Genomic DNA, 27111 nt, shown 5'->3' with positions numbered 1-27111 from the left:
TTAGTGAAACCATGACCCACATTCATGCATAACTAGCTTTCCATTGTATCCAGTATCGCAAGCAAGGATGTCAATCTTTTCTCCTTCGCTCTCTTTGCTTTTGGCCTAACAATTTCCTTCACCTTTCACTAATTCCCCAACACTACTTATAGCAGAAGCAAAAACTAGAGGATTTAGCACTGAGCTGATCCCACTTTCTTTTAACAAACTTTTATGCCAAATGGAGACTGGGACTCGCTGCTTTGTGCATTTGGCAATAGCATACACAGTAAAACGGAAACATCCTTAATTAAGATTAATGGGGGGAAATCCCTTCATAAGGCGTCAGGATAACCTTATTTGCTTAAGAAAAGACTTGTACCTGCTTAAAGCAAAAGTATCGAGATTCAAGACAAAGAAACAGAAAAAACTGTGTTTTTTCATTAGTGTATATAATTCACAAAAGCACCACAAATGTGCTAACGGATACAGACTAGAAAGTACAGCAGACGATAATAATTAACATAAGATCATGGTAATGAGCTTAACTATGATTTTCTTTTTAGTTAGTTAGTTAGTTAGTTAGAGAGAGAGAATAACAGCGTCCAAACAATAATGTGAATTATTTATTGCTCAAGATAAAGGTAGGAGAATCCTATGAGCTTTTCCTTCTCTCCACAGCGCTTCCACAACAAACATATACACGTTTAGACTACCACTGGAACTTTGCTATGTCCAAAGAAAAATAAGGGACAAAGGAATACAGTGCTAAAATTTGCAGCCACTAATGCAAGGCGTTAAGGTAGGTTGTCTACATCACACCCTTGGTGCGGCCCTTCCCCACCCTGCGTGAATGCGGGATGCTTTTTGCACCGGACTGCCCTTTATATATATATATATGTAGAAATACAGGGGATTCTTGTAACCATATGTCGATAATCAACCGTCTCTTCAAAGGCCTTGGATAAAATAGGCACTTTCTTTTTTATTGAGAACTATAAAGGCATGTTAAACACTATGCAATCTGACCTCTCCGCGTGAAGTGAAAAATAATTAGCCCTACAATGTGTAGGTGATATTGCTCCACAATGGGAGACACTTGGTAACCTTCATTCCATTGTGGGAAGTTCTCTCCAGATCTGATTGAAAAACAGAGACTAGTAAACTCTGGTGTCAATATGATGTTAATAGCAGGTAGCAGCTGCACCATGGATTCTTGTAGCATATCAACCATCTGCCGGAGACAGCTGACACCTCCAATCAGGTTGTTTTGGCTAATAACAGAAGAACCGATATAAAGAGCGATATTTCAACCACAAACTTCGGGCTCGATACATGTTCAAACAACTGCTGCCACCTGTAAGTTCAACCAGTAGAGAGCTGCTGGTAAAGCCTGTTATCCATTACCAGAATGTTCACCACATTCAGAATGGTGGCTATAGACGTAGACTATTCAGCAAAAGAAATACTAAAGCACTATGCCCGTTAGATAATAATGTGACAACGCTCCAGTATTCATACAGAAAGTATAAACATTCATGATAAGAGAGCATATGTGGACATTTCTTGAACTCTGAGACCCCCCCCCCCCAAAAAACCAACCCCCACACCCTCAAGAAAGAAAAAAGGAAGAGCTATCCTAACCTGATGTAGTTAGCGAAGTTCAATGAGTAGCAGAAATCGGCAGGTCACAGCATTCAGTGTTGCCTATCAACTAATTTCGATCATGTATCTACTGTATAGTATAATAATGGGAGAGAAAGCTATACCCCATTATCTATGTCTTTTTTTGGCTAGAAAAATAACTTAATAAAACTCATTTCAATTGACTTTTAAGAGTATGTATTGAGGTGAACAACTCAAAATCATATAGAAATATCCACATGCATCAAAGATAGCACAAAATTTCCAGTTCTTAAATTTTAAGTTACAAACAAATTAAAAGAAACGGGAAACTTACAAATTTACTTCTCCATCCGTGTAATCTCCATTAACAATTTCCTCCTGTGCAAATTCTTCCATTATAGTACGCTGCCGTTCATTCAACACTCTACAAACAAAAAAACAATGATAACCAAGCTAAAAAGCATCCTTGAATTTATGTCCGTGCAGCAAACTCTTGCGGAAGTTCCAGATGAGCAACAGAAAAATAGAGAAATAAATGAAAACTGTCTGGTCAGAAGCATTTCATCTGATAAGATACTCCTTTCCCATAATACTTGACCTACTTCGCTTTCCTTGCTTATTCATCCCTTAATTTTTAATCTCTTTCTTTAAATGGAAAACTTTCTTAACAATTCAAACTATAATATTAATATACATATTCTCAACTAACTTACTTCACATTTCCACTCTGCGAACAATCATTTAAGTACTTCTCTAACACACTGCGTAATAATCAATTATAACATTCTAACCGTAACAACCACGCAAGTCAAGCTAAGTCACATATTTTGGATAGTGTGAGCAAACTAGCAAAAGCACTAACAAACTGTGATGCCCATGTTGAGGGGCAAGCTGACTAGGATGGGTCAAGAAGAAGGATTGACAGGCTCCTACGCTTCTGTTCAAGGAGTACATAAGACACCTTGGGCAAACCTCACACCGAAAAGGTAGAGGAGAGTGAAATGTTATATAAGACAACACGAGTTCACATGATATACGAGCTTATGGTACCAGAGTCGAATTTGGTATGATTGTGGGGCAAACCTCAGCGAGCATGCTAAGCTCCCAAGGGGGTGTATGTGACACCCATGAGAGAGGGTGGATCAAAGAGAAGAAAAGATAGACTTATCAGTAGCAAGCTTCCGAAAGGAGAGGTGAATATGACACATTATACAAATCTCATATCAAAAAGGAAGAAGAAAATTATGTGCTATATAAGAGTAAGACAAAGCATAAGTTCTCATGGTAAGCGTGCTTTCCGGTCGATGTGGGGTAGCCCAACGGACAAATCCATGAAGTTTGCTGGACCAAAGCGGGCAATACGTGTCATGAGCTTGAATTGCAGCTATAACATAGGCAGATCTTACTGGGTCCGGAAAAAATAAGAGTTCATTTTAATATCTTCCCTTTTCAGGCTTTGGAGAGGTGACTCTGTTCTTTCAACTAGAGGTGGCAGCTTTTTCCTCAGTAAACAAAAGTTCACTCTTATGTTCCTTCCTTTTTTTCAACTAGAGGTCGTACATTTATTTCTTCTAAATTTTTGTAAGGGAGAAAGTGATAAATAAGTTTAAAGCAGCTTTACAACAATATTTAAGATAGATGTCGATACATTAGGAAAAGGGATGATAATGATATTTTACACCTGATTGAGCCATGATGGAAATCCTGACTTTGGACATTCATTAAAAGAAAGAATATTACATGCAAAACCATTTTTGGGTCATCACTTGCTTTTAAATTAAATTCTGTGTTCTGAGGCCTTGAAAACCTCATTTAGCGTCACCTCGATTTGCGTGCGCAGTCCGGGCGCGTAGCCAGAAAGCTTAAATACGAAAATCTGTGAAAAATGATAAGTTTTAACTGTAAAATGAATTAATTTGACTTCGGTCAATGTTTTGGGTAAACGGACCCGAACCCGTAATATGACGGTCCCGAAGGGTCCGTAGGAAAATATGGGACTTAGGAGTATGCCCGGAATCGAATTCCGAGGTCCCAAGCCCGAAAAATGAATTTTTAAAGAAAATTATTTTCTGAAATTGTTTAAAGGAATTTGAAATGAATTTCGATTAGAACATGTTGGTATCGGGCCCGTATTTTGGTTCCGGCGCCCGGCACAGGTCTTATATATGATTTAAGACGATTCTATAGAATTTGGTGAAAAACGGATGTCATTTGACGTGGTTCGGACCTAAATTGCAAAATTTGAAGTTTTAAGAAGTTCTCATTGATTTTGAGGTTTAATTCATTGTAAATGATGTTATTTGGTGATTTGATCGCACGGATAAGTTCGTTTGATGTTGTTGAGTTAGTACGTATGTTTGGTTAGGAGCCCCGAGGGCTCGGGTGTGTTTCGGATGTGTTTCGGAAGGTTTTGAACTTGGGAAAAGTTGCAGAATTGCTGCTGCAGGTGCACAGATCTTTTGTGCATCGAGATCGCGTAGTAACACTCGCGATTGCGAAAGGGAAATGGGGACAGGGGTGGATTTGTTCTTCGCGAACGCGAAGCCACAGTCGCGAACGCGGAGCACTGGGGGGTTGCTCATCGCGAACGCGACCTGTGTGATGCAAACGCGTAGTGTAAACTGGAGGTGGGCTGGGGACTTGTCATTTCTTCTACGCGAACGCGTAATGCTGTCCGCGACCGCGAAGGTCAGGGAGGCTTACCCTTCGCGAACGCGTAGAGGAAATCGCGATCGCATAAGTCCACTTACTGGCAGCTCTTCGCGATCGCAACAATGTTCTCGCGAACGCGATGAACACTGTCGCCCAGCACTTAAAACAGTAGCCATTACGGGATTTCTTCAAAATTTCATAACTTCTTCTTTTCAACTCCAAATTGGGCTATTTTTGAAAGGGGATTTCACCACCAATTCATAGGTATGTAATCTTAGACTCATTTTCTTCAATTTCCATTAACACCCATTCGATTTCTAGGCTTAAATCATGTTCTTAAGGGTAGAAAATTAGGGATTTGGGTAGAGTTAGGGCTTTTTGATTAATTGTGATTTATACCTCGTTTTGGGGTCGAATTTTGGAACTAATTATATATTCGGGCTCGTGGGTGAATGGGTGATCGGGTTTTTGTCTGAACCTCGTGTTTTGACCAAGCGGGCCCGGGGTCAATTTTTGGATTTTTGGGAAGAATGATTAGAAAGCTATAATTAAGTATTGGAATTGGATTGTTTAGCATTTATTGATGTTATTAAGTCGATTATGTCTAGATACAATTGATTTGGAGCCGAATTCGAAAGGAAAGGCGGTGTTTGAGGCTTGAGTTGGTCGTGGAAGTTTGAGGTAAGTGTTCGGTCTAACCTTAGCTGAGGGATTAAGAGTTGAGTCCTATTTGCTATTTGCTTGTTGTTGAGTACGACATATAGGCATGGTGATGAGTATCTATACATTGGTGTCAAGCATGACCGTGAGTCTTAAATTGCAACTTGTTGGGTTCTTAAATAATATTACGGATGCTTTAATTGATGATTCTCGATATTGAGCAAGGATTAAGTTTGTTTACGTGGAAATTACTAAGTTTGAGTATTGGTGATAGCTGAAATGGTTAGATGTTGGATTAAGATTGGTTATAGTTGTTTCTCCTTTGCTGGGATGTATTTAATTATGCTGTCGATTCCCTTGCCGGGATAGTGTGGTTCGTTATTGGTCCCTTGCTGGGACTGCTGTTATGATTATTGTTGATTGTGTATTTGGAACGGGTTGCGCGCCGCAACATTATTATATATGGATCGGGTTGCACGCCGCAACATTATTATATATGGATCGGGTTGCACACCGCAACATTATTATATAGGGATCGGGTTGCACGCCGCAACCATGTTATGTTAGATCGGGTTGCACGCCGCAACAAATATTATATTGGATCGGGTTGCACGTCGCAACAGTGTTAAATGATAAGGGATCGGGTTGCGCACCGCAACAGTATTATTATGGTTTTGCTATAGATTTTGAACTGTCCTCTCATATTTCTCTTAAGTTTCTGTTAGATTTGATATGTTCCCCGAAGCATGTACCCCCTCCCATTTAAACTGCTTATTCCTGTTTATTTTTCCGTTGTATATTATATAATTGCACAGGTTTATCTTGAGTCTGGTCCTAGCCTCGTCACTACCTCACCGGGGTTAGGCCAGGCACTTACCAGCACATGAGGTCGGTTGTGCTGATGCTACACTCTGCACTTTGTGAAGATACCGGAGCAGCACTGGGACAGTAGCACTTGGGGAGCCCGCCTTCAGTCCATCCAGAGACCCCGAGGTAGTCCTGCAGGCGTCCGCAGGCCCGACGTCTCTTCTATCTACTTATATGTTCTGTTTTCATTTGTATCCGAGACAGACTGTATTTCCTTTTTCAGACATATGTATGTAGTATTCATAGACATTCCGTGAATATTGTGACACCGTTTCTGGGTAGAGACGCATGTTGGCATTTTCGTATTGATTTTGATATTATATTAGTCTAAGTCTTCCGCTTAATTTCATCTTTCGCTATTATTTAAATGTTGATCACTTGTTATTACAAGTTGTTAAAAGGATTAAAATGAAAGAGTTAAAATTTCTAAATTTCGTGGCTTGCCTAGCTTCTACGAGTAGGCGCCATCACGACTCCCAAGGGTGGGAAATCCGGGTCGTGACACATTCAAGTAGACAACTAATGCCTAATTCTATAATGAGGGCTACAGTGGAGGTATACCTCAACTCATATCTATCAATACCTCGATATTACCAGCACCTAGCTACTACTGACACCAGGTTGGTTCAAATTCAAATAACAATTTTGCCAAAAAAAGCAAAATAAATAAATTAATTAATAAGAATAATGATAATAATAGTAATAATAATCTATTTGTTGTTATTGTTATTGCTCCTTTGTCGTCCTTCCTTAAGCCGAGGGTCTATCGGAATTGTAATTTAAATTACAATCCTAAATTTTAGGACTTTAAAATCAATTAAAATTTTGCTTATTTAACTTTTCCTTATTGAACTAGGTAGAAAATCCTAATATTTAGTCCTTCAAAATCAATTAAGAGTTGTACCTTATATAAATGTTAGAAACTACTATAAGTTAGCTAAGTTATACAAGTCAAAAACACAATGATCTTAATAACACAAAAGATCCAAAGCTTACATATGATTTGTTTATTGAAAATAGAATTCTTATTGCATAAAGTTATAATTACTATTGAATATTCTTAAGGAGTTGAATTATCAGAAAGACTAAGTTACTTCCTTAATATTGAGAGCAAATAATTAAATCTTTGAATTAATTAATTAGCAAAAGAATTCAATTCAATTTTTTTTCCAAAATTATCATATAAGTAAAATTATTTGACAAGTTAAAAAACTCTTAAGGTACATTAATTTATTTTCATAACAAGCGCACTAGCGGTGAGAGAAATAAAAACTAAAGCAGAATCGATTATAGTATAAATTTAAAAGTCAAATCGGTAAAAATATAGATTTGAAGCAATAAGGATAAAATAGTAGAAGACAACATGTATTATAAATGAGTTGTCATTTCATTTTTCTTTCTTTCTTGCATTCGGTCAAAAATGACAATGGTTATATACTTCTTTTATATTAAGTTATTTGTATTAAAATTAATTCAAGATTAGTCATTTGTTAAAACTTTACATTGTCATTACCAATCATGTAGGATGTATATTGCCAACCTTTTCATTCTCAAATTTTTAAAAGACTTAAAAAAAAAATTAATATATGTTATTTGACAAATCTATAAGAATTATGATAAACGTATTTTTATGTTTTGTGTTCGGTATTAGGTCAGATAAATAACAATAATTTTCATAAGATATTTCATCATAAGTCCTCATAAATCAATAAGACATTTGTAAATTTTTATGAGATAAGATTCTTCATATTTTTTTTGGTCAAAAGATTCTTCATTTTTTGAGATAGCAACATGGAAACAATTATCATTTCAGGAATTTTTTTTTTAACTTTTATTTTGTAAGTTTATATAATTTAAACATTATAATACTTGCGTGATATTTTTAAAATTATGTATTTATTGATATGGATACACGCATACCCTAAACCTAGTAATAATAATAATAAAGGAAAGAGCAGGTGATTATAAATCTGTAGATGCATTCAATGTCCAATTTGACTACCCAGACACTTTCATACGTGACAATAGATATTGCTAGTTTATGGTTCATTTAGTGATACAAGTTATCTGACCAGCTCAGATCAAGGATTGACTCAACTCACTGGTTCTAAGAATGGGGCTATCATCCTCTCATTTTACACATTAGTGACCATTTCACTCTTTTAAACACCACTTTGTTTAATGCTCAGAGGTGTCATCCCTACTATCCCCAATCTCTAAACATCTGCAGCATTTTGAATAAAGATTAGCTGTTCAACACTTCACAAAGGAATCTCTCAAAGATATTAATGGTGCAATTACCTTGGGAATGTTCAGGATCCCCATAAAAAATTACTTATTACCTTTATGAGCACGCCCTTCCGATGAATTAAAAGGTTGTATGAGTTAGTACAAATTGTTCTTGTACATCAGATCGCAGATCCTTTTTGAAGTCACTTATCATTTCTTCCTGCTCTTTTTTCCCATGAGGATGCAGGATTAGCTAATTTTGGTGCTTGACTCAATATAAATCAGCTCAGGTAGCATCCTTGAGTTTAATAGCTTAAGAAACCCATTAAAGACATTTGTTATTTCCTCCAAGCAACGCAATTGTTAAGATCATCAATTCCCTACCCCTACCCATCCCCCCTACCCCCCTCTAAAGAGTCTAATGAACTGTAATCATTTGGGATAAAGGTGATCTGGAAATGTGAGAGAGAAAACATACGTCGGAAAGTCAATGCGGAACCTCACATATTGATCTCCATGGTTCACCAGAAACCCACTCTTTGGCAAACCTAAGTATGACAGACAACAAGACTGATCACTCAGAAGGAAGCATATCAAATAGATTAGAAGTCACTCTGACTTAAGCTATGATACCTTTGCCTCGTAGTACCATAAATTGTCCAGGCTGAACCCCCCTGGGTATCTAAAAGGACCAGAAATAGAAAACAGCAGCAAGTATTGGTAAAAATGAAAGTCAAAAAGGGAGAAATACAGCGGTCGTAGCACATGAAATGAAACAAAACAATGAAAATAAAATAAATGGAAGAAAAACACCACGGAGTAAGCACTTGACTGATGATGATTTTATCAGGCAACATATGAAACAGTAAAGCAACTTCAGCAACTGGAAATGCATGACAGAAGCGACGGAAATCTCTTTTTATCAAATCGTTGCAATTGATGTTCGATCCCGAAGCCAATTCCTTGCTTGTTTATGAGCATTCAAGTAGCTTCAGTTCTCATCTCCCCTCTTTAGTCTGGATTAGAAGACACTTTTTTTCCAACGAGAATGGCCTTCATTTTCAGAGAACTACAGGTGGATAAAATAGTCCGTATTTTGGGAGAATTGGTGCTAGTTTTGTCTTTTGCAAAAATATTACCCTTAGAGTTCTCAAAGCGCTCTTTCCCCAGACTCCACTTCATATTTGGAGCCAAAAACAGTTGAACCTCTAGACGAGGAATTGAAAAACTTTACTTCGTATCTTACACTACAGATAGTTCACAAAGACAGCGCACTTGAATTTTTTTTAATTATAATTGGATGGGGATCCTTAGAGCAATGGTGAAGTTGTCTCTGTGTGACCTATAGGTCACAGGTTTGACCGTGGAATCAGCCATTGTCGCATGCATTAGGGTAGGCTGTGCAGCCCATCCTCGGGACCCTGCGTCAATGCGGGATGCTTCGTGCATCGGGCTACCCTTTTTTATCAATAACAATTGAAGAAAAATTTTTAAAAACCAATTTAAATAGAATCACAGAACCATGGAATAGATGACTATCTCAACACAAATAAGCAAAGGATAAGCAAAATCACTGCCATTCAGTCAAATTTGAAAAAACAACTGAAATGGAAGAATAAAGTTTAAACAGACGCATTCAATGCCACAAATATGCCAAAGGGGTCCCTCTCTGAAACCAAAAACTAAATTGTGTCTTATATCTTCCACACAACTCTTTCCGATTCTTCCTTTATGCTATCTTGTCCTTTAGGCATTTAAACATGCCAATACGCAATAACACAACTTCTACGATTTGTTGCGGTGCATCTGACCAAACCTTTTTTTCATGCACTTGTGATATCTTAAAAGAAGTTATTAAGTTTCATCTCATCGGAATCCTTTCATCTGTCCCTGAAGCTCAGTTTTCACCCACTGTGATCTCTGTTTAGAACTTTTTTCCGTTTTTCTTTTAGTTAAGATCTTTTTTGAAAAACTTTCTCCGACTCATACTTTTCTTTCCGGCGACTACGGCAGCGGAGGGACTGTGTTTTATACCAATCATTTACGTGATTGCTTAAAAACTTGGTTTACGCAACTTCATTATGGAGAATAGAATATACTTTACAGAGGGGGTGTAAATCTTATGATATAACTGAAAAGCATATGGATGGAGAATTGTGGTTTGAATGGGTTGAGCGCACGAGAAACCTGATGAGAAGAATGACTTCCAGCAGGAAAATTCTTTTGTGGTTATGTGATTTATTGCATAAAGCTTCTAAAAGAAGGGGTAATGTCTCTAATAGGTGGAGGACCAGGGATCATTTATTCAACTTTTATTGCTCACAAAAACACAACAGCTACGTGAGATTTATTAGTATTGTTTCTGTACATGGGGAAAGCAGAGCAGTTATTATTCTACCTGAAGTTGAATTAAATGCAGGGTGGGGAGAGATAGCCTCTAAAATAGAAAGGTTCATTCACAGAAACTTTCGCTTTACAAGAGCAGCAGAGGTTCCAAAATTACATAATGATTTTGCTCATACTCTACACTCAACCAAATGATCAGAATCAAATGCCAACATCAGAGTTATTCAACCAGAAAGCAGCCCTATCAAGATCGCTGCTTCAATGCCAACAGACAAAAGTCTTTTGAATAGGTGCATCGTCGGCAAGTTCTCGAAAGAACTATATTTAATTCCCTCACGCACAGAGGTTTGAAGATGGGTAAACAATAAGTGGAGTAATGCTGTTGGAGTCTATGAACTAAATGGACTACAATTTCTTTTCGAATTCCCAACCAGAAGGATGGCGGAGCAAACTATGGAGAAACCTAGAGATGGAAGAATGCTACTCTATTGCTGAGCTGGTGGTCCCCTACAGCAGTTTGTTATCCTTCTGAAACAAAATTCGACTGGATCTGGGTGAGGATTCTCGGACTCCCATTACATCTATGGTCATCAGAAATCATGAAAGCTATCGGAGAAAAATGTGGTGGCTGGATTGAGACGGAGGAAGAGACGCAGCTGCGAAATCACATGAGGTGGGCTCGTATCAAAGTTAAGGGACCGGCTGAAAAGATCCCTAGAATCGTAGAAGTAGAAGAAGGAGGAATGCTTTTTTCCTTGCCATTGTGGACTGAAATTCCAACGACCGTTAAAGTTTTCCAAGAAGAGGCAGTAGTTGAAGTACGGCCTAAGTTCTGTGATGATATAGTTACAGGCCCTATTTTCATAAAAGAGAGATCTAGGCACGTGGGCTCAGTAACAGGGCCCTTTAATTCAAAAGTTGACAGTTGTATCCCACGTGCCCTTGAGCGGGGGAATTGTTCTAACGAGATTAGGGCAAATACTAAAGTGGGCCGAACTCAGGAGAAGCCCAAGACTTTACAAAAGATAAAAGATCCAGATTCCAGAAAATTGGCTGATGAAAAAAGCCCAAGTTCTATTATGGATAGCTGTGGGGCCAATCTAGCAAGACCTAAAACTTATGTACCTCAAAATTTTGGGCTCGATGTTATAAGTGAGGAACTGAATAGGGATTCTAATTTACCCCAACAAATGGAGCGACCCGACCTTCTATTCCTAGAGATAGAAGCGTGTAAACATAGGGAGGTGTATCTGATAGAGCAAATTGAAAAATCAGCGGCTGCTCAACCGTTATTATCTCAATTGGAATATGATGGAAGTCACACAGATCATGACATGCAAGAGGGGGAAATTGGGGGGAGGTTCAAATACTCGAAAATCTGAATCAACAACAGTTAATTGAATATAGAGGTGCAGATGCATGGGAGATAGAAGATGTTGACCCAATTCAAGTTCAATTCCAAGAAGCTGAAATGGAGGCAACTTTATGGGTACATAAGAATATATTGAGACTGAGCAAGGAATATGGGGTAGTGTTCAAAGGCTGTGAAGGGGAGGCTCTATCTCTTTTTATGAATTTAGATGCCAAAATGAAGGAGGAGATGACAGAAACTCCTACTGCCAACTGTGGTATTCCAAAACAAAAGGGGGCAAAGGAAGTGGAAAAACTGGTTTTCAATGTGACGTACAAAGATGAGGGGAAAAGAGCAAGGTGGAGGTCAATTTCCAGAAGTGAACCAAGAAGATAAAAATTATCTCGTGGAATGTTTGGGGATTGAATAGAAGGGAAAAGAGAAGGTTAGTGAACAGTTTGATACAAAGGTGGAAAGCAGACATTTATTGCTTTCAAGAAATTATGTTAGATGGAAATATTGAACCATTAGTCAAGCACATATGGACCAATAGAAGGGTAGAGTTTGGTTGCTTGCAATCAAATGGGAGAAGTGGGGGAATTCTTATTTTATGGGATAATAGGGCATGGAGAGGAGAGCTGATCACCACTGGAATATTCACAGTTACTTGTAGATTCAGCTCGATGACAGAGGAGTTCTCATGGCACCTCACAGGGGTATATGCACCTTGCAACAGGGTGGAAAGAAAGCTTATGTGGATGGAAATTGCAGATACTAGGGGACTTTTTGATGGTCCCTGGGTAATATGCGGGGATTTTAACACAACTAGATTTGTAAATGAGAGGAGAAATTGTAGGAGAATGACAAGATCCATGATAGAGTTCTCTGATTTCATTAATGACATGGAAGTGGTGGATCCTCCTCTTATCGAAGGAAGTTTTACTTGGGCAAAGGGTGACAATCAGCAAGCTTTTTCAAGGATAGACAAGTTTCTATTCTCTACGGAATGGAATGATGAATTCAGGAATATTTCCCAAACACTATTACCTAGAGTCTCTTCTGACATGCTCCCTTACTGTTAGAATGTGGAGATTGGGAGAATCATAAGTCTTATTTCAAGTTCGAGAATTGGTGGCTCGAGGTAGCAGGTTTTAGTGACATGGTGAAAACGTGGTGGCTTTCTTTTGAGGTACATGGTAGACCTGATTATATTCTGGCCTGCAAATTGAGGATGCTGAAAGGAAAACTAAAAGAGTGAAATGGTACAAATCATGGCAACTTTGAAGTAAGGAAAACTCAACTTCTAAGTTCCATGGTAAAAATGGATGTTGTACAGGAAACTAGAAATCTATCTGAAGATAGAACTTTTGCAGAAGGCCAGCATGTTCATGGAGCTGGAAGATATAGCAAAAAATGAGGAGATAGCTTGGAGACAGAGATCTAGAGTTCTTTGGCTCAAGCAAGGGGATAGGAACACAAAATTTTCATAGAATGGCAAATGCACACAGGAGAAATAACGCAATTGATAAGCTAGAAGCTAATGGTGTGACGATGGAGAATCCAGAGACTATAAAAGGGGAAATTCTATCATTTTACCAAAAACTTTACACTGAAACAGAGGAATGGAGACCAGAGTTTGTTTTGGCTGATTGTCTTTGTATAAGTGAGAGTGAGAAGCAGTGGTTACAAAGATCATTTGAAGAGGATGAAGTTTGCGCAGGGGTAAAATTATGTGCTTCAAACAAAGCACCTAGGCCAGACGGATATACTATGGGATTTTTTCATTCTTGCTGGGATATTGTAAAGGAAGATGTTATGCAAACCTTGAGAAATTTTCATACACAGGAGTTTTTTGAGAAGAGCTTTAATGCATCATATATAGCCCTTATACCAAAGAAGACTGGAGCTCGAGAGTTAAGAGATTTTAGGCCTATTAGCTTAATTGTGCCTGTGTACAAAAGTATTTCTAAGGTTTTGACCGAAAGATTGAAAACAGTGATCTCCAAGCTAGTGGATAGGCATCAGATGGCTTTCAAAAAGGGGAGACAGATAATGGATGCAGCACTAGTGGCTAATGAATGTGTTGATTCAAGGCTAAAGATGAAGACACCTGGAATTCTTTGCAAACTTGATATTGAGAAAGCATATGATCATGTGAGCTGGGTTTTTCTTCTTAAAATGCTGAAATCTATGGGTTTTGGAAGAAAGTGGATTAAATGGATGCTCTTCTGCATAAGCTCAGTCAGGTTCTTTGTTCTCATCAATGGTTCCCCATAAGGTTTCTAACCTTCACATAGATATTTGAGACAGGGTGACCCTCTTTCCCCCTTTTTGTCCCTAATAGCAATGGAAGGTCTAAATAACATGATAAAGGTAGCAAATAACAATAGGTGGATGACTGGTTTTAAGGTGGCAAGTAGTGTAGGTAGAATGGAGGTAACTCATCTACTTAGGTATGCCATTGGGTTCTAAAAACAAGTCGTTAGACATTTGGAGTGGGGTGTTAGAAAGATGTGAGAAAAGATTGGCTAAGTGGAAAAGCCAGTACATATCCCTGGGGGGCAGAGTAACATTGGTTAACAGTGTCTTAGATGCACTTCCCACATACATGATGTCCCTTTTTCCTATTCCTACAAAAATAGAGAAAAGGATTAATGTTGTGAGAAGGAATTTCATCTGGCAAGGAAATAAAGAGAAGGGATGCTATCACTTGGTTAACCGGAAGGTTTTGACACAAGGCTAGAAATCCGGGGGCTTAGGCATAAGAAACTTGAGACTACATAATAAAAGCCTACTCATGAAATGGCTTTGGAGGTTTGGCAAGGAAGATCAAACTTTATGGCGACAGGTCACCACTGAAAAATATGGACTAGAGGGACAATGGATACCTAGAGCAGTGACAACAACATATGGGGTTAGTGTCTGGAGGTCCATCAGGGCTTATTGGCCTCGTTTTGCTGAGAATGTTTCTATTGTAGTAGGGAATGGGAGGAAAACATTCTTTTGGAATGATAATTGGCTAGGACATGGACCTTTGAAAGACCTTTTCACTGACATGAAAGTTCTGAGTTTGAATACTAAAGTTGAAAACTAAATGACTGGGAATTGCCTAGATTCACTGAATTTTTGAATGTACTTGATCAGTTCAAGGGGACTACAGTGGAGGAGGATAGGGTTAAATGGACAAGGCATAGTAGTGGCTCTTTTGCAGTGAACTCAGCATACAAACTGTTCAACCATCAAGGCCAGCAAACTCAGTTATGGAGCTGGAAAACAATATGGCAAGCCAAAATACCAACTAAAGTAGCCTGCTTTGTATGGTTAGCAGCCAAGGATGCTTGTCTAACACAAGACAATCTAATGAGAAGAGGCATGCCATTGTGTTCAAGGTGTTATCTGTGTGGAAATGAGGCTGAAAGTACTAGCCATTTATTTTTACACTGTCAGTTTGCTAGAGCTTTATGGAACCTATTTTTGAGCATGAAAGGACTGTCATGGGCCATGCCCAGGAGTACAAGGGAGCTACTTGCTTGCTGGAATTTCTCTGGAGACCTGATCAAACAAAAAAAGTGGTGGAAGACCATCCCGGGATGTATATGGTGGACCATTTGGATGGAAAGAAACAGTAGATGTTTTGAAGGACACAACAACTCCTTACAGAAGATCAAGATGAACTGCTTATTTTTGTTTCACTTTTGGTGTAAGGAAGATTTTGCACAGGATGTAGATTCAATGATAGATATAATAGGATCGCTGTAGTAGGAGATAGAAGATAGCCGTGGTTTTTGCTCTTTTTGATATATGTATATATGGCCTTAGCACAGCCTTTGTGCTACGATTAAATAATATGTTACCATTCTCAAAAAAAAATCAAGGTGACACAAAATTCACTATTAGTATTTTACTTCACATTTATTCTAACGCCATGACAGCATTACAACACTTCTAGTAAGTAAAATACATTAAAAATGACGAAAGATGGATAAGCCCAGTATAAAACACATACCTGTATCTGTGTCTTCCCAGATAGAGTTGGTACCTCAACTTTACCACCAAGAATAGCCTATTAAAATTCAATAAGAACCACCAAATTTCATAATTCTACTTTAAGTCACAAAAGCATATGTAAAGAAGAAGAACAACAAAAGAGCTTTAAGCATTTATTTCAAGTCTTCTGCATTTAGTCTTCGGTTCTAACTTCTATGATGTTCCCTTCTCTTTATATTTTGCAAATCCATAACCTACAATCTAAGGATTGGAGCTTATTCAACCAACTTCTAACATCTTTTTCTAGTACACACGCTCCTATGATGCCCCAGCTACACTGTGTGTATGTTGTTTATGAGAAAGGTAGAAGGCAAGCTACATATGACATCTTTTGTCTAACAAATACTCGCCTTACTCACTGGTTAACTTTTCTTTAACCAGTTAGTTGGTATTTGTTAGCCATGCGAGCAGAGTGCCATTAACTAAAATAGTTTAGATATATGAACCTTGAAACAAGTACTATGCATGATAGTGGCTTGAACAGGGATAGGCGTTGTGTGATCCCTTCAGCTGCTTATTTTTCTAGTTTCTGAATTATTTTCTGTATCAGATATGCCCCACTTTTACTTCTACAGTAACAACCCTGGTTATAACTTTTAACATTCCATTATCAGCCAACTCATAAATATAGCCGGATAAACCAAGAGAAGACTACTGATTAAAAAAGAAAAAGAAACAACGACAAGAAAACCACCAGAATACACATCTACCATGCCCAATCCAATCCCTGCTTCCCAGGTGCCAGTAGTATCACCCACCCGCTCGGTATCATCTTCAACCAGTTACCTTGCTAACCAGTATCAAAGGAAAACACAGCAATCTCTAACCATTGCCAGCTGGAATAGGATGAAATTTGGTGATGGGACTGTTCAAGAGAGAAAGATTGAGGAAAGTTTCATAGGGTGTCGATGATGGTACTAATGATTTTTATTTTTTTATTTTTTTGGATAATGGAACTAAGGTTGCCAACTGAAATGTGATGAAATTTGGTGATGGGACTGTTCAAGAGAGAAAGATTGAAGAAAGTTTCAGAATTCAGAGACTGTCGATAATGGTAATGACTTTTAATTTTTTTATTTTGTTTTATAAGATGCACAAAGAAAAAAGGGAGAGAGTGCGTCAAATATCTCCTCAGTAACATGAGAAGAACGAAGGAGACAACTAGACGTTTAAACTTATCAAGAAATAAAGAAGAATAATCCAAATATCTTTCTACCAACAGCGAATCAAATGTTTATGGTAAAGCATATACTTTATTAGCATGCCCAAAAGGAGGAAAAAATTGAAAGTGATTCTCACTTTTGTAAAGCTGATATGATAATCCACATAAAGGTCTGCTCCATCTCTAGCAAAAACAGGATCTTTAGCAACCTGCAAAACAAAAGGCATGAAGTTTTCACAAAGACAGATTCAACCAGCCAACGAAAAGGACCCCAAAGACAAAACGTTTTTAAAGAAAAAGGGGAAATCTAAATTGACAGCAGAACAGAACCAATTGTATGCTCAAGTAACCGATTATCAAAAGATTCTTCATTTGTCTTAACATGACTATGTCTACTGGTGTGACACAGACATGGAAACTTGGCGCGATCAATGCAGCGCTTAAGCTTAGATCAGCATAGGCAAGACTCGCCTCACTTCACTGGCACTTTACAGCTTTAGTACAGGTATTACAAGAGTCTCAACTTCCAATAGGATCAGTCTTAACTAGGGCAACATTAAATAGCAAACATAAATGACAAAGTGATAGAGGACACTTTTCTATTAATATGTTGGTGAATTGGAATACGAAAACAGAAATTTAGTAAAAGAACATTATAGTTACTAATCTGAACTACAAACTGCATCTGAATCATAAATTTAAAATGCTTTTTTGAACTTGAAAAGCATGACTTTAGGTCATATATTTCCTTAGTTATAGCTTTTCAATGCTCTAGTCCATGTGAGGTCTTCCATTCCCGATCCAATTACAACTAAAAGAATATTCATCAGCTTATCACTATCAGATATTCAATGGACCTTTACTCCACCAACGTGCATCTTAACTGCTTAATATACTTTCTTCATAATTCAGCCAGTTCTGTTGAAGATTGAGGAGCTGGAAAAGCCAACATAGAGAGTTTTCGAATACCTTAAGTTCCCCTTCCCCTCTTTATTTGTTTTCTGACCACCTATAAAAGGTAAATGGCCTTTCTCTCTACCTTTATTTACCCTTCCTTAAGACCTATCTACCCAAATAATATTGTTTAAGAGAAGGGTAAATAACCTAAAGCATTGGCAAACACACTATTATGTATATATCATCTCACTTTATTACATAACAAAGCTTCTTCGTCGTTCTCTTCTTATAGTAAACGTGTAGGATCCCCCCCCCCTCCCCGCAAACAAAACAGCCTTTTTTGCCTGTCAATGAGCAGGCCTTAGCAGATCCTAGTCATGTCTAGCCTTGTAGGTGTTTGTACCATCACCCATTGATATTCCAAATCCCTTAGTGTTGAAAGAATAAATCTAGTGGGTTTCTGCTATCAATTAGGGATATCTGACTATTGATCAACGAGCCAAAAATTTAATGGATTTCTGCTATATATAATGCAAATATTATAGAGATTGACCCATGAATAAAAATTCTTGAAGTCACAGATAATCACAAAGAATCACATTCGATAACCCAATATAGAAGATATATTAGAAGCAAGACTTGACAGATGAGAATCATGCACCTTTAGCTTTATAAATAGGCTGCCTGGTTGCATCCCTCGCTTGCCAGCATGACCAGCTTTCGGCACACGAATAGTATCACCAGAGTCAACACCTGATCCATCAGGAAAAGGAAGATCATACGATAATCCTACGTTATGCTGTTAGACCTTGCTACTGAGTTGAAAATCAGAAGAAGTTTCAGATGAATATGTTCCTACTCGTCCAATGATCATAAGATCAATCAACTACGCCTAAATACCAAATTAATTGTGGTCAACTATATGAATCATCTATATCCATTCGGCTATTGTTATGCCAATAGCAACTAATTTTTAAGGCAAACTAGCGGCTTTTTTAAAGAAGTTCCCTAAATCTCACATATGTTGTTATATTGACATACAAGTCTCTAACCACCCTAAAATGACTTTTGATAAGCCAGACCCAATGTAAGTGTAACAACAACAGCTAAGCATTAATCCCAACTAATTGGTATTTCCTATATGGATCATCTCTTTCCATTAATTTTGTTCTTAGCTAAATCAGCATGGATACCAAGAGATTATAGGGTTCTTTTGAAACTTACCTTCATTGATTTTAAATCTACCCCGCCTTCTTAATCATCATAGTGAAGCATCAATGAACCCATGGATTTGGAGGTCTACGTAAAACATGGTTAAACTATCTCAGGTTAGCTTCTCTCATTTTATTGTCTTCATGTATTACCTTAACTTTTGTCGGATGTGGTTATGTCTAGTCTAGTAATCTTATATAACCACACAATCATCTTAACATCTACATTTCAGCAATACTTTTCGTGTGGCTATGCTAGGCCTTAAAAGTTCAACATTCACCCCCACATAATATTTTTGGTCTCACAACCATATTATAGAATTTCCCTTTCACTTTGATAAGTATCTTCCAATTAATAGTACTCCCATCACGCTCTTCTGTTTCAATCATCTTAATTTTGTTCTCTGTGGTAAAGCTTCGTTATCAGCCTTTAGCAAAACCATTAGCCTTTCTAAATTGACTACACTTTATCTTCTCAGTTCAGTGTTGTAACTCTACACTCTAAATTCAGGACCTTACCAGGTAACACAAGCAGAGACATCCGGTAAAATAGAACTTTTCTCCATAGTAAGGAGGTCATGGAATGACGAAAACCAAATACGACAATATAGTCAAATCCTTTGTGGAAAAGCAACAGAATAGTCTTAATTTTCATATAATTGGTACTTCGTACACTTTTTTTGACTTGGCACTTTGTACACTTTCTTCACCTATTATAATCGATAAACTTATCTATTACAGTTCTATAAATGGGGATTTGTATCCATAGAGTTTACCACATGTATTTATGCCCAAACACCATCTTGGGCTGTCTAAGTTTAAAATTAGTGCAAGCCAAACAGTCCCCCCACCCTAGAGGAGAAAAAAGAAAATGTGAAATATCAAGAACTGACAAAGTTGATTTATTTGAAATTAGTATGCCATCCACCTAGTTTTTTAAGCGGAATACACAAATACTTTAAATTTAAAATGAAGTACCAGATGTAGCTCAGAAATAAACTAAACTCCTTATGGTAACACTTAAATTGGAAAGGAAAAACCAATGCATACCGCCGGGTATAGTTACTTTAACGTCTTTAGTGGCCTCAACGACTCCTGATCCTTTGCATGCCCTACAACGTTCCTAATAGAAACCAAGCAATGATTATTTGAAGCTTTGTGTCAAATCAGAGAGTTGTTCGTTGTCTCAGAATCAAGACCTTAATAACTCGTCCAGATCCTTTACAGGTACTGCAAGTTGCTGTAAAAGGAGGGATTGTAACCTGATGAATAGGTCCCAGAGTATTAATAACAAAAAGATTCTGAACATTGCTCGATTATCAGGCAAAAAAGAAAGTGAACACTGAAGTTAAACCTCATAAAATGAGGAAATGCTCAAAATTTTGAATGTACTTACTCTCCCAATTCCTTGACAAGTTGGACATACTTTAGGCTTGGAATGCAATGGATAGCCCCTACCATCTGAAGGAGAAAAAGGATAAAACAGAGTAAAAGTTAAGATCATGATGTGTGGAAAAACTAAGAATTTCAAAGTGGAAATTTTGGGATAAAATTCACTTTGTCAATGACCACAACTACTCCCATTACGTTTTTAACAATTAAAAAATACTCCACGCATTTGAGGTGATGCACCTTTCATGTTGCTATATCACAAATAACATGCCTCTAAAAGAAGTAATAGACCATATACTAAGAATTTAAATTCCAAAACAATTCAAAGTAAGCATGACCCTGTTGAGTATAACAACTTCATACAACTCGGACAATTAATTTCATACTTTCTTCTAGCACTAAAAAGATATTCCTTCTGTCCATTTTATGTAACGGTGTTTGACTGGCACATAGTTTAAGAAAGAAAGACTGACTTCGGGAACTTCTGGTCTAAAACAAGCCACAGATATTTGTATGGCTATAAATCATCTCATTAAGGGTAAAATGGCAAGCTTGAAATTTTTTTTTTTTTTTTTGGTTACATAAAAATGAGAAGTTTAAAGTTAAAGAGTTTATGAATATAGAAAGGGTGCCATTTTATCGTGGAACTAAAAAGAAAAGTCTGTCATATATAATGGGACAAAGGGAAAAGTAAAAGTCAAAGTAACTCCATTTTTCATGCTAAACCATGTCATATTATATTGAATAGATTGAATACTGTTATGTTTCACTTCTCTCCTCTTGAGAAGTCGACTTAAATATCATTTTCTTTCGTTTTAGATGGAAGCGAGATAGTGCCTCCAGGTATAAGCACCATTATCATGAAAATAGAGTAGCCTCATTACTCAAAAATTTTAACCAAACTTTCCAGGTGAGCTTTGTAATCAATGTACTAATTTAACCATTAGGACATCACCCTACAATACTGTATTTCTAGCAGAGATAAAAGCATGAATGTTGGGACTCTAGCAGTCTTTTGCGCCCTTCACCTATCTAGTAACGAGAACAGAGAAAGAGAACGAGAACAAAGCGCGCGCGCACACACACACACACAGAGAGAACAAGAAGAAATATAAATTGCATAATCTTCCTAGTCATGCTTCTGGGAAGAGATGGCATAACAAACAAAGAAAAGAAGACGATGGAACATCCAACTCGGACACAAAGGAAAGGCTTCAAAAAACACAACAGGTGGATAGAAAGAGAACATCAGTTTTTACTTACGGCAAGAATCACATGGAACATCTGCGTCAAATGACAGATGTTTTGTGCATCCTTTAGCAGCTTCAGGAAAAGAGAGAGAAAGCTCCACCTACCATTTGAAGATATTACAGTCAAACAGGTTTAGTTTTGGAGTCCCTCAAATTGGGGGAAACATCAAATGGAACACAATCACAAAAGGCACCACCTGAATGTCTTGCGTCAAATTTTCAGCCTCGTTTTCGAATATCTGTGAGATATTGAAGCATATACATTTAAGCAAATTCCATAAATCACTGCACTTCAGAGAAGAGGAAAAGAAAGGGAAATACCTCAGAAAAAATTTTCTGAAATGAATCAGAGAATTGTGTGCTATAAGAATATCTAAAATCATTGCCATTCCCATAATTATAATTCATATCTTCTGTGCTGCTAGGTTGCTCCTTCATCTGTATTAGTAAAAAATTTATTCTTAGTTATGAAATGTACACCATGATATAGCATAATTTGAAAAATACAAGCCAAAGGAGAAAAGACATGTCACCATGTCATATTGTGCTTTCTTCTGTGGATCTTGCAAAATCTGAATTCACCTTTCACGATTACAATCCATGAAATTATCATATGAATGTAGTACAAGGAAATGCAGCAATTCTTCAATCATGGTCATAGTACTATTTTTGGAGAACATAGAAATATTTAAACCTCATATGCATCTCTTATCTCTTGAAATTTCCTCTTGGCAGAAGGATTATTCTTATTGGCATCTGGATGGTACTTTTTTGCAAGCTGCAAAAGGTTTTTAAGTCAAAGCACTAGAGAATTACAAATAGCATGGAAAGGATAAAGGAAAAGATATAATGCCACAGATCTAAGCAAGATAATGCTCAATATAAATGAAGCAAAAAATTCTTGAAGTGCAAAAATATTGAATCACTTGTCTCAAAACACTGGCACAATGTGAATTTCCACCTCTAAACGAAGAAGAAGATTCCTTTCCGTATGTGGGACTTGTGGTGGTGGGGTGGGGGGGAGAGGAGTAAGAAGAAGATTCTGTTCTATCGTAATGAAAATGAACTATTAAATGAGCAGCCTCTTCATTGAAAACAATCTACAAATGACTAGTAGAATTTCAACACCATAAAGGAAATAGATCCATATTGAAACAAAAAATAGTGCTATTGACAGCGACAAGCTTTTAACACCAAAATAGCAGACAAGATCTCATTTCAACTGAAAATAAACATATCAATAAGGCACCTAAACCCTATTTCATAATATCCTCACCGCATGAAAAGCCTTCTTAATCTCATCTCGACTAGCATCTCTAGATACACCTAGAATTTCATAGTAATCTCGTTCTGCAGAATAACAAGCTCCTGAAAAATGGAAGGATGCAATTGGTACATACGATAGAGCAATCAATAAGCTGAAACACACAAATCAAAAGTAACTATCTATATATTGGAGGAATACCGGTGGAATGGATAAAATGCTTTGATGGCGGAAATCTCCTAGTTGAAGAGCTATTAGGTTTACCAATAAAACTGCAACTGTACAAAGCTGATATACAAAGCAAAGTCAAACATAACATTATGGATTGGGTTTTCAACTGGCTGAACATAGTGCATGTTAGAGTAATAACATCTTCTGTCAAAGTTCCGGTGTTTCAACATACATTCAGCATATGCATGAACACAGAGTTTTCAGTAACAACTATATTTAGCATTTACATATTCAACTCCGATTCAAGTAAATCTGATGTTGTCAGCTAGTACTGTGTTTGGGGGGGGGGAGGTACCAATAAAATATGCAACATATACTTTGCAGTAGAATGGTTATATTGGGATACTTGGGAGCCCAAGGATATGGCCTAGTAGTTAATGAAGTGGGAGGAAAACCACGAGGTCTCAGGTTCAAATCTCAGTGGAGGCACAAAACACTTCCCATTTGCTAAATCTTGGTGGGCAGAGTTACACAGTACACGTACTGGTGAGAGGTAGCAAGTACACATTGAAATAGCCAAGGTGTGTGAAAGCTAGCCCGGGATAGGGAAAGAACATAGATGCGATGATTACATCATAAACAGAGAAAGGACTATTGCCTATTGCAGTGGTATGGTTTTATCCCTAGCATGGAATTGTGATATGAAGAACTAGACATAAGACTCATTCTTTATCTCCTGCTAAGTATCTTCCACTGAATTAGGGTATCATTGCAATGTAGCTCACCAGCCCTGAACACTTAGTAAACCTTACTTTATTGAGGGGAAAAAAACTGAACTACTTCTTAAATCATTGCTCTTCATCTTTAAAGTTCCTCTAATCTAGCTGCGCAGCATAGTTGTTCTAAATATGCTCCCTTCAGATTCATGATATTGAAAGTTTGACCTCTATAAATATAATATAAATACTACTTGTCTAAATAGAATCACAATGGGCTGACTTCTAATTCTTATGGGACTTTCACCTTTTCGATTCTCAAGTAGATTGACTGACTTTGTGCTATCTTTTTAAAAATTATAACTTTAATAATTTTAAATCAAATAAACTACACATAACACATAGTATAAAACAAGAGGACGATGCAAAGAAAAATTTAAGTTGTAAATATTATTGAAGTGTGTGATTATCTCATCTAAAATCATACACTGTTCCAAAGAGTGCGCTTTTATTTATTTTTTATAAGGATAAAGAGTGCACTTTTATTTACTTAATTATGTCTTCAACACACCCCTTCACGTGTGGGCTTGATTCTTTTTCATGAGCCAAGCACGTGGAAGTTCTTTCTCGATAATGGAAAATTCTAGTTCAACTTGTTTGAAATACAATCAACAATGTCGAAAACAGTGAAAGGTGTGATACATAATTGGACATACAGGAGGAGAAGAAGGAAAGGCAGACATGGGATGCGGCACCCCGATCATTCATATGGGTACTTTGAAGGGAAAAGAAGAAGAGAGCTTTTGGGTGTGTGTATTGTGTACGTGTGTGTGTTGGGGGGGGGGGGGGGACATGACTTAGTACAGTTTACGCCTTGTCTTTCATTTTTTATTTTTTATTTTGCTTCAACTTTTGGAGCACCCACAAAGTCCCTGAAGGTATAGATGATTGGCTTTCTATTATAGAGAACCATACTGTTGTCTTTTGTTATACTTCTTGTACTCGGGGATTTCTCCCAGGACATCAATAAAATATGCTTTAATCAAAACAAAAAAACAAAAAATAGAGTGACCTGGAATCAGCACCATCAAGAAAATATAGTTTAAGTTCATGTAATGTTTCACACCATAATCAATTCCAAATTAACCTAACTAACAACTAAGGCACAAAGTTGAGCTCAATTCATGAAAAGTAGCCCATGACGAAGAATCCTTAAAATTGCAAAGTTTGATGCATAGAAAAGAGTTCAATCCTCAGATGTTACAGTTAAAGGTAAGCCTCTTACAGCGACTTTGAAGTAACGTGGGTAGATATTCTGAAACATGTGCACGCACATTTCCTTTATCAATCATCGAATCTGCAGAAACTGTGCGCCATGACTGGAAATGAAGAAAAGCGTTTAGCCACAATATTACCACTTCTTTAAAATACCGAACAATGTTGCTGTAGTTTTCAGAAATATTACCGCAGCAATTCGCATGATAGATTTTGGGGAAACCCCTGTCCACCTCAGTCTGCCCATTTTGAGCTGGAAGCGACTTCCAAGGCCACAAAAGTAAAATGCCCCGACTGAAATAACATTCGATTCCATCATTACATAAAATTTGGCAATGAATTACTCCAGCCGTTTTAGTTTTTTATGTGAGGATTTAGCTTTTTCAGCGGGAAATGCAAAAACTACAACACCATTAAACACAAACATTTTCTTCCAATAAATTTCTTAAGCAGAAAAAATAGCATAATTTTTTGGGCAGCTCTGTTGCAAATGCCAATACAATAACATAATATGTAAGAAAAAACAAACACTTCAAGTCAATTTGGTACATTACCAATTCGAATAAACCAGTAACTTTACAAATTCCACTTTTTCTCACATATTAGCAAAAGTGTTTTTTTCTTATAAACTCCACCACTTCCGCAGTATGTAAATCATCAGTTCCACTTGGACATTCATAAGCTTTAGTCTAAGAAAATTTTATAAATTAAACAAATGGGTGAACTTCCTTTCTAAAAACAAACCACAAAATAAACACTCTAAAAGATAAAGAAAGAAATTAGGCTTACTTGGAAGAAACTGGAGAAGACTAGGATTGAGGAAAGAATCAGCAACTGAAATTCCAGACCCACTGCCGTTTAATTATTTGTTCAATGTTGAAAGTTTCTCGTTCTCAATAGGCTTTTTCTTTTTTGGTCACGCAAATGCTCTCTAAATTGGCTGCGTCTAATTGTCTGGGGAGCGGCTTTAGTTGGGTTTGAGTTTAATTATACTTTCTTCCCATAAGATTTTATCTTTACGGATATGACCCCTCGATAGTTTCAAATTATGCAATTCTCTTTTGCTTTCAAACTTCGTCTAAAAAAGTTACTTTACTAGTATTATTTCCTTTTTTCATTTGATTAACTATATAACAAGTGAAAGTTTCTTGCCGAAGAGTATTTTTAAGAATATCTATTTTTAATATTTTTGCTCTTGAAGAAGAACGTTGGTGAGCATTTGTGGCTTCAATATATCATTTTATTGTACTACAAATGATCATATTCGAACGGAACCGATCGCAATCTTGGATTGGATAATGATCAAACATAAGAATTCCACTAGCATTTTAATGTTTCAATATTTTTTTCTTTTTCTCATTCATCTTCTTCTCTCCTACATTCTACCATAGCATTTTTTTCAAAGTTTATTCATTTTTTGAATTTCTTGCGAAGGTTGTTCGTTTCGTCTAATTTATCTCTAGTCTAAGCTTTCAATTGTGTAAGTTTTTTCTCCAATTAGTTTTTATGTTGTACTTATTTGTGGGTAAATTTTTGCTAGATTCTTATATGTGTATCTACATGTATGTCTAGAAATAGATACTCCAATGGCGTTTTCTTAGTATTGTCTTTTGGTATAAACTAATTACTGCAACATTAGTTTGTCTTCAAGAAAATTTGAAGCATCGATTTTTTTTACGGACCATTGGTATGTGTTAAATTCTGATATTTAAGTGATACCTCAAGCCTAGACTTTTTCCAACAAGATGAAAAGTCACATTGCTTGAGGTATTCCTTGTTATTCGGTAAGAAATGCATCTTACTAGGAACTCAAGTGTAGACTCGGAAAGAGAGGGAGGGAAAGTTTGACCTCTCTTTAATTTACTTTCCTTTTCTTTTCTTCAAATGGCTATAACTCACCGATAATGGCTTGTTAAACTAGTGTATGTACACATGAATCTTAAGATTGAAATTATCATGCCCCTTTCATCATTCCCCATATCCCTTAAACTTAGTCAATAATGAGATATAAACCTA

At 37.0% G+C, this 27111-nt stretch overlaps 1 protein-coding gene across 4 annotated transcripts; it reads right to left on the bottom strand.

The window, feature by feature from the left end:
• Positions 1 to 394: 394 nt before the first annotated feature.
• Positions 395 to 26052, bottom strand: LOC104222668 (chaperone protein dnaJ 1, mitochondrial). Of its 4 annotated transcripts, none has more exons than XM_009773916.2 (20): positions 25885 to 26052; positions 25286 to 25389; positions 25106 to 25199; positions 23135 to 23221; positions 22946 to 23037; positions 22364 to 22447; positions 22203 to 22241; positions 21991 to 22107; positions 21867 to 21908; positions 21683 to 21770; positions 20424 to 20488; positions 20227 to 20289; positions 20078 to 20150; positions 18478 to 18569; positions 17057 to 17128; positions 15717 to 15773; positions 8647 to 8695; positions 8492 to 8561; positions 1940 to 2029; positions 395 to 1336 (listed from the first exon to the last, which is right to left on the bottom strand). In XM_009773916.2, the coding sequence occupies exons 2-20, from the start codon at positions 25340 to 25342 to the stop codon at positions 1240 to 1242; spliced, it is 1428 nt and encodes a 475-aa protein (XP_009772218.1). In that variant the 5' UTR covers positions 25343 to 25389; positions 25885 to 26052; the 3' UTR covers positions 395 to 1239. The 4 variants fall into 4 exon arrangements, with proteins under 4 accessions (XP_009772218.1, XP_009772220.1, XP_009772219.1 ...); XM_009773917.2 differs by having other exon boundaries at positions 1249 to 1372; XM_009773918.2 differs by lacking the exons at positions 22946 to 23037; positions 23135 to 23221; positions 25885 to 26052 and having other exon boundaries at positions 25286 to 25381.
• Positions 26053 to 27111: the final 1059 nt, after the last annotated feature.

This window comes from Nicotiana sylvestris, chromosome 1 (genome assembly GCF_000393655.2).
Source record: "Nicotiana sylvestris chromosome 1, ASM39365v2, whole genome shotgun sequence".
Classification (NCBI taxonomy): domain Eukaryota; kingdom Viridiplantae; phylum Streptophyta; class Magnoliopsida; order Solanales; family Solanaceae; genus Nicotiana; species Nicotiana sylvestris.
The sequence above is the reverse complement of the archived record's forward strand: the minus strand, read 5'-3'. Positions and strand labels throughout refer to the sequence as shown.